Raw genomic sequence first — 12,894 nt, forward strand, 5'->3', positions numbered from 1 at the left:
CCACCACCACATCTGGCCTGGTAGCATGCTGAGCATGGGGACAGGCAGATGCTCCTGTAGTATCACACTTCCACTCCTCCCTGCGATCTTTCTCTTCTTAGAACTTTTTTTTGCTAGGGGCTTTACGTCACACCGGCACAGATAGGTCTTATGGCGACGATGGGATAGGAAAGGCCCAGGAGTTGGAAGGAAGCGGCCGTGGCCTTAATTAAGGTACAGCCCCAGCATTTGCCTGGTGTGAAAATGGGAAACAACGGAATACCATCTTCAGGGCTGCCGATAGTGGGATTCGAACCTACTATCTCCCGGACGCAAGCTCACAGCCGCGCGCCTCTACGCGTACGGCCAACTCGCCCGGTCTTCTTAGAACTAATAGCATGTCGGAGGCCATGTAAATCGAGTCGATGGTCATGCGGGGTGAGCGGGCTTCGGGGGCCCCCCGAAAAAAAAGAAGGAAAAGTAAGCAACGGTAGTGCTCAGGTTAATCCGATAGAGAGAGCTCTAATAGCTGTCCCTCGATATCTCGCGTTTTGTGTATTGTGTATTTGGTGAAAATAGCTTGAAATTATTGTATTTTTAAGTATTCATGTTTTTTTTAAATGAACCATTGTATGGTATATTATTTTGTTAGTGTTAGGGTAATTTAATTTGAGCCTGTTGGCAGCCTTGGTTGTAATTTTCTGTGTCTTATGTTAGTTGTTAGCGGCGAAGAGTATGGTGGGGGAAGGATGTTTTGTTGTGTGAGATTTTTAGTGTCATTTAAAGAAATAGAATTTCTGTACCTGCCCTGGACTTAAGCAACCATTAAAATATGTGGCATTAATTTCATCTTCCTTAATTGTGCGTAAAGCATTAAAGACATGTGCCGTACTGTGTATTTTTAATAGGTTAAGTTATATTGTTTTGGTCGAACTTAATGGTTGGAGGGCTTGAGCTAACCTATACATGCAAACAAGTAATTTTTCTTAGGGATCATTGACGATGGCATCTGTTCAACGCGCCTTTGCTCAAAAATTGTCGAAGTAAGTGACATTCAGTTAATTTGAATTCCAATTAGTTGTACAGTTAATGCACCAACACAATTTCTTATGGTACCATAGTTCGTTGTGAGTTAGATATACTGTCATTTGTCTAATAAGGGAACATGCTTATTTTTAGGCTCATTTTCACGTGTTCATTGGCTCAGAAAGTTTCTTATTCTCTTAATATAGGGTGGTAAAGTGCTTATTTGCACTGAAACTATAGCATATAGGATAGGAGTCCATTGTAAGTGCCTATCACAATGCTTTTGGCTTGCTAACGGTATATTGGTATTAACCACTTGAAGGAACGTACGTTAGTCATTTAAATTTTGGATGGGAGTGTGCAATCAGTGGTTGACAGTAAATTGGTTTTCACAGCAGAAAAAACACAAAGAACTCCTTGCCCCAATGGTCAGTACTTTGTTTCAGAGGTCTCGAGGTTCATAGTGAAATGAAAGGATGACACAAAACTGCAAACACAGCACAAATTTCACATTCTAATGCCATGGCTTGAAACCAGAATGCAGCAGTGGGCAACCGAGAGCAAACATTTGACACACAGAGGTATCCTTGGCTTTGATTATACACTGACATTCTGAAGTACAAAAAGAATCTTCATAACAAGGCCATGCATACATACATACATACATATCTTTATTACCCACCCTAGAATACACCATCGGCTTTACAGGTAATAAAGACAGACAGAGCGAAACCCAGAAACAAAAAGAACAAACAAACACACACTAGGCACTACATCTCTCCTAAAACTACTTAGCAAAATTATTTACCTCTAAATCTACTCAGTGTCCTCCCACACGCACGCGGATAGCCGGCAAACGTGCAGGAAGCACCGCACTACAAATTACCCTATTTCCCTATTCCCCTATTCCTACCAACCACCTAGAAAAAAATATATATATAGTAGACCGGTCTCTGCGTCAGCCCTGGTATGGAATACATGCCCACCAACCCGTTGATCGCAGGGACCAGCCTCGCCACGTGAGAACTGATCTTATTTCTCACCTACACCTGCTGACAATGTATTCCTTACCTACCATGTGTGCCAAGCCAGCTTGGCGGAAACCGGACCCATCACATGGCTTGTCACACACTTCCGCTATATACGTCACACCTTCTCTGTTCATTGTCAGCTCACTACCTTCCCTCTTCTTTTTCTTTTCTTGCCGTGCAGACATGCTAAAGCCTAGCTTCTTTGGGTTGGGTCAAGCCCCAACCCGTCCCTCTTCCCTTGATACGCCACCTTCTCCTCTCTCGCACTATTCCCGCCCACTACATCTCACCTTCTTGAACTTAAGACTTAAACATCAACATTTTTTTTTTTTTTTTTTTTTTCACTTACACACAAACAGACAGTTTCAATTCCAAGTCCATCAGTTCACTCAGTCTTCACAATCTACAACACCACACTTGCCTCAAACCGTTGGACTTAATTTTTATACTTCCAACATTTTCTCCTTAACTACAGTCCCCCTTAATCTATCTAAATTACTATTACACATTAAACTTAATACATAAACATCAAGAATCCCTCAATTTTACACCCTTCATCAAGGCATCTACACCATTTAATTTTTATTTATTTTTTACCTACATTCATAATTTCCATACTGCCAACATTTTCTCCTTAACTACATTCCCACTTAATCTATCTCAATTCTATCACATATACCTTCTTTATACTTCTTCCTCACAAACAATCCCTTTTTTTTTTTCACTCCTCATTTACACACCAACAGACAGTACTCCATTCCAAGTCCATTAGTTCACTCAGTCAACTCGCTTTTTTTTTTTTTTTTTTTTTACTAAGCTTTACACTACCCTCAAACCTACTCAACCTCCCCTTTTCTCAACGCTTACCTAATTTTCTCAGGCTTTCCCTTTGCCCCGGGCGGATCACCTTTCCACAGGGCAAGGTGCTCTCCCCCTTTCCCCTAACACTAAAGCCCCCTCTTCTGATATCATGATTACCATGATACCCTTCCCGCATTTGCTCAGGGCGGATATCCATTCCTCTGAGCAGAATGCCTTCCCCCTTTCTCCCTCAGCACAAACCACATTATCTGCACAACCCCTGACTCCCTCAATTTCTTTATAAATATAGCTCTGGCCACATTTAAGAATTTCGTTATATTCGTTCCTTTCTCCCACTCTCTACATAACCAAGATGTTATCTTATAGCTTTCCCCTACCATATGCAGCTCCTTCTTACTTAGTAGTTTGATCTTTATCTCCGCCAAAGGTCGGCATTGATTAAAAATATGCAGGTCCTCCCACTTCTCTCCACATAACACACATCCATCCCTATTCTCACTACCTACCCAACCCCTATTCCTCGGAACACCCAATAACCACCAATACAAACCTCTCTTATCCCTTCTACCCTCAAACTCCGTTTTCGGGTTTATTACTTCCACCAATTTATTTAAAACTGATAAAGAGACTCTCTCTCTACATTCCCCTATTAAGCTCTGTCTTTCCATATCTAGTAGTCTTCCCTTTATCCTTTCCCATACCCATTTATTCCTACCATCCCCCCAGACCTCTCCATATACCCCCAATCCAATATTTTGTAACCATTTTTTGCACTTATTCACCCAGTAACCTTCATTCGTCATACTTTTCTGAAAATTAAACGTTTCTTGTACTAACGCCCCACCCTTCCCTTCCTCCAATCTAATCCAGTACTTGAACACCCTCTTAGCTATTTCAACCTCTATCGATTCTTTACAGACTAATCTGGCCCCGGCATTGGCTGTACAATTCGGTAGGTCCATCATGATCTTGCTAAATTTCGCCACCACCTGGTTTAGTTCACTCCTATCTTCCTCCATTCCCCATACTTCAACCCCAAATAGCATTTTGCCCATTACCAGTGATTTAAACACCGTTTTCTGAATTTTGTATTTAACGTCTGGAAATTTCTTTTCTAATGCCCCTACTACCGCAAGCGCTCCTCTTCCTTTAAGTTTTGCCTTCTTACACTGATTTTTCCAAGAAGCATTCTTACTAATTATTACACCTAGGTACTCAATTTTTCCCCCTGGTTTAATTTCTTCCTGCTCCAGCCTCCAGACTTCCTTATTCTTTCTCCCACCCCTTTTCCTACACACCAATATCTGAGTCTTTCTTACATTTACTCTGAGAGACCATTTCCTAGTATATTCAACTACCTTGTCCAACCCTTTTTGCAAACCATTTGCCGTCAAAGCCAAAATCAATAGGTCATCCGCGAATAGCAACCCCGGAACCTCCATTTTCCCTACCCAAGGGCAATGCCATGCATCTCCACCATGACCCTCTAAAATATTATTTATAAATAATATAAATAATATCGGGGATAGCTTACATCCCTGTCTCACCCCGCTTTTCGATTCAAAACACTTACTCAACCTTCCATCCTGCAATTTAATCATCACAAACACTTCCTCATAAATAGTTTCAATTGCCACCCTCATTTTTTTCGACATTCCAACCTCCCCTAATCTCAAAAATAGCGCCTCCCTACTGACCGTATCAAAGGCTTTTTCTAAGTCAATCGCTGCTATAAATAATTTACGCCCTGCTATCCTCACATACTTTGTAATCAAAGTGTCCAGAATCCAAACATTATCAACTGTATTACATCCTTTCCTAAATCCATTTTGGAACTGAGATATCCTACCGTACTGTTCCGCCCAATTTGTTATCCTATTCGCCAAAACCCCTGTGTACACCTTTGACAGCGAGTCTAGGAGTGTAATTCCTCTATAGTTGTTTGGATCACTACTAGCTCCTTTATTTTTATAAATAGGGCATAATACCCCCATCCTCCATTCTCTAGGAAATTTCCCCGTTTCCAGCAACCTATTAAAGAATTTCACAATCCCTCTCAACATCGGTTCATTTGCCCCTACCTCTTTCCATACACTATTGGAAATACCATTCACACCTCCTGCAGCCTTGGGTCTAGCATTTTTTAATACTGTAATTACCTCCTGCCTTGTTATCTCCCCATCCAATATTGTAATGCCTACTTCCAGTTCCCTTCCAATTTGTGACTTGTCTATTTCTCTACCCAATTTCCTCTCCCCTTCTAAAAGCCTTTTAAAATGCCTAACCCACTCGTTTTCTCCTATTTTATCTCCCTTCCCCTCCGGTTTCGTTCTTCTGATCTTGTTTATTGACTCCCAAATCCTCTCAAATTTCTTCTCTCTGCAATATATATTTATTTTTTCAGCTTCCGCCTCCTTCCATCCTCTCTTCTTCTCATTCAATACCTCTTTATATTCCCTTCTCAATTTACAATATTCCTTCCTTTTTTCTTGCGTACCCTCCTTCCTAAACTCCGCTAGGGCTCTCATTACAACCTCACGTTTTCTCCTACAGTCTTCATCAAACCATCCATTCATTTTATTCTTTTTTCCCTCTACACTTCTCCTCACTTTCTTCCCCACCCTCCATACAGGGAGTTCAATTAATTTTAACACGTTATCCATATCATTCCCTTCTACCGCCCTTTCAATTCCTACCCTTAATATATCTCCCTCCTCTTTCAAATGCCGTCTTAATTTCTCTTTGGTATTATCATCCCATACATACTTCCATCCTCCATTCCTATACCTCTCCTTACTTTCCTCCATCTTTCCCTTCTCATCAGCAACCAAAATTCTCAATTTTATTTTGATAGGCATATGTTCTGTCAACCCATATTCTAACACCTCAAAACTTATTATTCTCCTTAACGCTATCTCTGAGCTTATTCCTATGTCCACCACACTCCCTCCATTTGTTGTAATATACGTCAACTCACCCACACTATCCCCCTTCATCCACCCATTTAAAATAAATAAATGTTCTAGAGCACATAACTCTAATAACCTTTCTCCATAACTATTTACAACATTATCCTTGCTCTTCCTTTGCAGTATCCCGTCTACTTTTACTTCTTTCCCGTATACCGGTACTCTATTGCTCACTCTCGCATTCCAATCCCCCAATAAAATCATCCCATCTTCTACATACATTCCTTTAATTGTGTTTATTTCTTCAATCAGTTCGTCAAAAAAATGTTTATTTGCATACACTGAATCGCTCGGATGGTTATAAAGCAGTGCCAGACAAATTGCTTCCGCTGCCCCCTTCCCCATTTTTACTCTCAACCACACTACCCCTTCTACCCTAGTCTGTAACGTCTCCACCCATTCATCTATCTCATTCCTTATTAAAACTACTATGCCCCCTGGGTTTCGGCCCCTCTTCCCTATTTTTTCCCTTAACACGTTAACTACTCTATAACCGTCCCATGTAATTTCAACCCCCTTCCCTAACCACGTCTCTACTAGAGCAATAATCTCAAAATCTTTCACTAAATCCACAATTTCCTTATTCCCTAACTTCCCCATCAACCCCTCAATATTCAGCATCCCTATCACCATATCTAGTTATTTATTTCCTCCCCCTCCCTCCCTATACTTCTGCATTTCACCACTTCCCCCCTTACTTCTCGTGATTCTTCCTTTTGGCTCCACCCCATCCCTCTCTTTCTTCTCACCCCCATCCTTCCCCTTTTCCGTGCCAGAGCCTTTTTTCCCACCCCATAAATCTTTTAAACTTAAGGATCTCGCCTTATTTAACGCCTGCTTTCTCTCCAGGTTTATTTCTGCATTATTCCTATTTGGGGAGGTTAAGTCACTACCCTGACTCCTTTCCCTTCCCGTCACCTCTTCACTACCTGTGTCCACTTCACTTCGGTCTAGTGTCCTACTTGTTGATTCACTCCTTCCTGGGCTGTTCTGACTCACCAAGGACTCTGCTGTCTTCGCTACCTGCCCGCTGACACCGCAGTCCCCTCTTCTCTCTTCCTTCTCCGTACTGATGTCGCCCTGCTCTCGATTTCTGCAACTCATTTCCTCCTCACATTTTTCCATCCTCAGCAGTTCCTCCTGTGTCCACGATCGCGACCAATTTCTGCCTGAAGTAACCAGACACCTCCCCACTATCTTGACTCGCAATCCCTCCGCTCTAGCACGCCACATATGCCGCTTATAGACCTCCAACCGCATCCTATCTTCTTTCTCTATCTCAGCCTTCAAATAAATGTTCGATCCTTTCAAATTTCCAGCATTCCTCAGAAGTATATCAGCCATCAGGGTTGATATTAATCTTAACTTCACCGGCCTATGTCCCTTGTTCCTTCCCACTCTATATATATCATCTATATCAACTTCAGAAAAGTTTATCTTCATTTTGTTCGAAACTATGTCCACCACTTTCAATACTAATTCCACTTTTGATTCTGTTCCTTCCTCAGGTACACCATACACAAACACATTTTTTCTTGCCGATTCGTTCCTCGCTAACCTCACTTCTCTCTTCATTGCTGTTAATTCCTCTTCCAGTACCGCCACCTTCTTTTTCAAGCTCTCTACCTCATCTTCTATCTCCGCTAACTTGTCATTTACACCTCCAATTTCTTCTTTTATAAAACTTTTTAAGTCCTTCATCTCCTTCATTTGGGTTGCCTGGTGTTCCTGCATCATTTCCTTAATTTCTTCTCCTTTGCTTGCTTCCTTCACCACTCTCTTGATCTCTTCAAGCTCCTCCCAGCCGAACGGTCCCTGGTTTGGACCCGGATTCTTTTCTATACCTCCTACCACCAGCAGCGTCGCAATAACCGTCGCACACAACATAATCTCCAACAGTCCTTTATAACCACTAATTTCTCTTCCTCTCTCAACTCCACCTTCCTTCCAACACTGCCTTGCACCATGCCATCTTCCAATTCTTAGCCTGTATTGCTGTATCGTTATTCCCATATTGCGCACCTCAGCTCATTCACACGTCTGCACTTCCCGATGTCTCGCTCGTAACTGTGAACAAGGCCATGCACTGGACAGTATCATCCAAGAATGTACATTAATCATTTAAATTTGCATGGTAATACGTACGTTCTTCCTTCGTACTGTCGAGTGTATGGGCCTGTTATGAATTTCAAATCTTCCAAAGACGGCCCAGTGGCTAAAATTCTCCGTGTCGCAATCACACGTTCCTCAGGTGGTATGCTTTGGCATTACACTATACTCATTCTTCAGCTTAGAAACTACAGTATCTACAATAAATACGCTGTCAACAAATCATTATGTATATGTGTTACAAACCAAACATTTAACGTAATAACGAGAAAAATCCATACTTTTAAAAAAATTGAAATGCTATTTGTTTGGGGTGTCGACCTAGAAATATCTTTTGCTCCTACTTGCACCATATATTATGAACCTGCGTGTATTTTGGATATTATAGAAGTGTAAAGTGTTGAATGAGGAAAGGAACGTTAAGGACGACACAAAAACCCAGTCCCCAGGCCAGGGATATTAGTAATTTACAATTAAAAACCCCTGACCCAGCCTGGAATCGAACCTGGAACCGCCGGGTGACAGGCGGACACGTTGCTCCCTACACCACGGGGCCGGATGAAATTCCATACATGCTTACCTAACAGGATATCATAATCACTTTGGTCCATTCGCAAATAATTCTTGTAATCGTCCGGTTCATTTTTTCTCAGGTGTTGTGTGAAGCGCATGTGACTAAAGCTGCCTCGCTCTCTTATAGGCCTTCATTACTTCATCCACTTCAATCGATTTTTCTTTTTGCACGATTTAACATATAATGTCTGCTTCGACGTCCATCACACAATTCTAAGTACGGCAGATCCGATCAGCAAGGATTGAAAGGCCAGCGGATGAGGCTTGGCCTGCCAAGACGTCATGGATCATTCAGTTAACGGAAGGGTATGGACTGTTGACAGATCATGTTGCAAAACACGACAGGCTTGGCGTCACAGTTGATGGCGAGTAGCAGGCCTGGTCTCTGAAGGTCACGCCTGACAGGCAGCCCTTCGGATCTAGCACCAAATTGCAAGAGACATTGCTTAAGGATCAACGTAACCCCTCCCCCCTCCCCCCACCCCTTTACACCCCCCCTCCTTTACTGCACAAGTATAACACCAAAAATAGAATTGTTAGTCAGGCAGGAGCTGTCAGAACAGTCAGATCTACCTAGCACTACCTTGACAAGTAAGTTACTTCTCAGTTGACATTTTAACTACTTGAATTTTCTTGTCAATACGCGTGCTTAATAAATACTAATTTTAACTTCTCTTTTAATTCATTACAGACAATATCCCTCTCAAAGGTTAATAATCACATCTACAAGTAAGAATATTCACACACGACTGTTTGTAACGTCAAGGACACAATTCCACAATTAAGCGGCAGCCTCAACTAGAATTGTGACACTGTTTTACGCGACAGAAAACATATGATCATTTTTTTAAATGGTAACATTTTTTAAACTAGCAATTACTCGCAGCTTCGCTCGCGTGGATTTCGTAATTTGATCAAAGTAAATCTTTCCTCGGCATTGTACTAACACATTATCTGAAAATTCCGTAAGTATAAAAACTCACCCAGAAATTGAGTTTCATTTACCCCAGAAATTCTTTGTAAACTATGTTTGTGGTATTGCCTTTTGGGACTAAGACGTCCGTGTGACGTAGAACTGTAAATGTGAGAAACAGTCTTCTCTCAAGTCGAAAAAATAAATACATGTTTCTTAATTTTTAAAGGAGATTCCAAATACGTATTTCCACATCCGTAACATCTTCAGTTTTTGAGATATACATAAGTATCCCTATAAAAAGAATTCAACCCCCTGATCAGTCCTTCCGCCACCCCCACCCCTTCTAAGTGTGTCTTCCGAAAACAAAAATACATGTTTCTTTATTTTTAAAGGTGATTCCAAATACCAATTTTCATGTGTGTAACATCTTCAGTTTTAAAGATATAAGTATCCTCGTAAAAAATAATTCAACTATTTTTCACTTCTTTTCACCCCCTTGTTAAGTGCCTTCTCCGAAAACAAAAAGGTACATGCTCCTGTATTTTTAAAGGACTTTCCAAACACCAAGTTTCTTATCTCTAACATGTTCAGTTTTTGACACATAATATATCCTCATAAACATATTTCAACACCTTATTTACTTATTTTCAACCCCACACCCCTTACGTCGATTTTCTGAAGAAAAAAAAAAGTCCTTGTTTCTTTATTTTTAAACGAGATTCCAAATATGAATTGTCACGTTGTAACATCTTTAGTTTTTGATATATAAGTATTCTCATACAAAGAATTCAACTAATTTTTCAATTAATTCAGCCCCTTAAGTGGACTTTCCAATGACAATGGATTATGTGTTTCTTTACTTTGAAAGAAAATTCCAAATACAAGTTTTCATGTCTGTAACATCTTAAGTTTTTGTGATATAAGTATCCTCATGAAAAGAATTTAACTCTGTTTTCACTCCACCCCTGCCTGTTAAGTTGGTTTCCCCTCACCCAAAAAAATGCATGTTTATTTTTAAAGGAGATTCCAAATACCAATTTCCACGTCTGTAACCTTCAGTATTGAGATGTAAGTTTCTCCAGAAAAAGAATTCAGTTTTTTTATCACTTCCTTTCACACCCCCCACTTAAGTGAATTTTCCAGAAAAAAGCAGTACCCTTTTCTTTAAAAGAGGTTCCAAATACGAATTGTCATGACAGTAATATTCTCAGTTTTTGTGATATATGTATCCTTGGAAGAGGAATTAATCTCCGTTATCATCTCCCACCTTTCCAGGTTGATCCCCCCCCCAAAAAAAATGCGTGTTTGTTTTCACGTTTATAACATCTTTATATTTTTTTGGTATATATATGAGTTTTTTGTAGATTTTTTGATGATACAGACCACTATCTGATCTGTAGTGAACTAAGTATCTCTAGGCCTAGGGTAGAGAAAGTGAAATCTGTCTTTAAATAAATAAGGGTAGAAAATCTCCAGGACGAGGAAATTAGACAGAAGTACATGGATATGATTAGTGAGAAGTTTCGAACAGTAGACAGTAAGCAGGTTCAGGATATAGAAAGCGAATGGGTGGCATACAGGGATGCTGTAGTAGAAACAGCAAGGGAATGCCTAGGAACAACTGTGTGTAAAGATGGGAAAAGGCGAACATCTTGGTGGAATGATGAAGTGAGAGCAGCCTGTAAACGTAAAAAGAAGGCTTATCAGAAATGGCTCCAAACAAGGGCTGAGGCAGACAGGGATTTGTACGTGGATGAAAGAAACAGAGCGAAACAAATAGTTGTTGAATCCAAAAAGAAGGCATGGTAAGATTTTGGTAATAACCTGGAAAGGCTAGGTCAAGCAGCAGGGAAACCTTTCTGGACAGTAATAAAGAATCTTAGGAAGGGAGGGAAAAAGGAAATGAACAGTGTTTTGAGTAATTCAGGTGAACTCATAATAGATCCCAGGGAATCACTGGAGAGGTGGAGGGAATATTTTAACATCTTCTCAATGTAAAAGGAAATCATCCTGGTGGTGTTTCAAACAGCCAAGCTCATGGGGAGGAGGAAAATGATGTTGGCGAAATTATGCTTGAGGAAGTGGATAGGATGGTAAATAAACTCCATTTTCATAAGGCAGCAGGAATAGATGAAATTAGACCAGGGATGAAATGGCTTCATAGAGTAGTAAAATTAGCGTGGAGTGTTGGTAAGGTACCTTCAGATTGGACAAAAGCAGTAATTGCACTTATCTATAAGCAAGGGAACAGGAAGGATTGCAACAACTATCGAGGTATCTCATTGATTAGTATACCAGGCAAAGTATTCACTGGCATCTTGGAAGGGAGGGTACGATCAGTCGTTGAGAGGAAGTTGGAAGAAAACCAGTGTGGTTTCAGACCACAGAGAGGCTGTCAGGATCAGATTATCAGTATGCACCAAGTAATTGAAAAATGCTACAAGAGGAATGGGCAGTTGTGTTTATGTTTCGTAGATCTAGAGAAAGCATATGACAGGGTACCGAGGGAAAAGATGTTCACTCTACTGGGGGACTATGGAATTAAAGGTAGATTATTAAAATCAATCAAAGGCATTTATGTTGACAATGGGCTTCAGTGAGAATTGATGGTAGAATGAGTTCTTGGTTCAGGGTACTTACAGGAGTTAGACAAGGCTGTAATCTTTCACCTTTGCTGTTCGTAGTTTACATGGATCATCTGCTGAAAGGTATAAAATGGCAGGGAGGGATTCAGTTAGGTGGAAATGTAGTAAGCATTTTGGCCTATGCTGACGACTTGGTCTTAATGGCAGATTGTGCCGAAAGCCTGCAGTCTAATATCTTGGAACTTGAATATAGGTGCAATGAGTATGTATGCTATGAAAATTAGCCTTGATGTCAGTCAGTAGGTTGATGTCAGTAGGTAAGAAATTCAACAGAATTGAATGTCAGATCGGTGATACAAAGCTAGAACAGGTTGATAATTTCAAGTATTTAGGTTGTGTGTTCTCCCAGGATGGTAATATAGTAAGTGAGATTGAATCAAGGTGTAGTAAAGCTAATGCAATGAGCTCGCAGTTGCGATCAGCAGTATTCTGTAAGAAGGAAGTCAGCTCCGAGAGGAAACTATCTTTACAACGGTCTGTTTTCAGACTAACTTTGCTTTATGGGAGCGAAGGCTGGGTGGACTCAGGATATCTTATTCATAAGTTAGAAGTAACAGACATGAAAGTAGCGAGAATGATTGCTGGTACAAACAGGTGGGAACAATGGCAGGAGGGTACTCGAAATTTGGAGGTAAAGGCTAATTTAGGAATGAACTCGGTGGATGAAGCTGTACGCATAAACCGGCTTCGGTGGTGGGGTCATGTGAGGCGAATGGAGGAGGATAGGTTACGTAGGAGGATAATGGACTCTGCTATGGAGGGTAAGAGAAGTAGAGGGAGACCAAGACGACGATGGTTATACTCGGTTTCTAACGATTTGAAGA

The 12,894-nt window shown here is 40.8% G+C and overlaps 1 protein-coding gene across 1 annotated transcript in view; it reads left to right on the forward strand.

The window, feature by feature from the left end:
- Positions 1–725: 725 nt before the first annotated feature.
- The window catches only part of Zir (Zizimin-related), a 541,699-nt gene continuing 529,530 nt past the window's right edge, over positions 726–12,894 (forward strand). The window contains exon 1 of the mRNA XM_067141133.2: positions 726–1,022. Coding sequence (XP_066997234.1) covers positions 982–1,022 — 41 coding nt within the window. The 5' untranslated portion in view covers positions 726–981. The remainder of the gene's footprint in view (positions 1,023–12,894) is intronic.

This window comes from Anabrus simplex, chromosome 2 (assembly GCF_040414725.1).
Source record: "Anabrus simplex isolate iqAnaSimp1 chromosome 2, ASM4041472v1, whole genome shotgun sequence".
Lineage (NCBI taxonomy): Eukaryota > Metazoa > Arthropoda > Insecta > Orthoptera > Tettigoniidae > Anabrus > Anabrus simplex.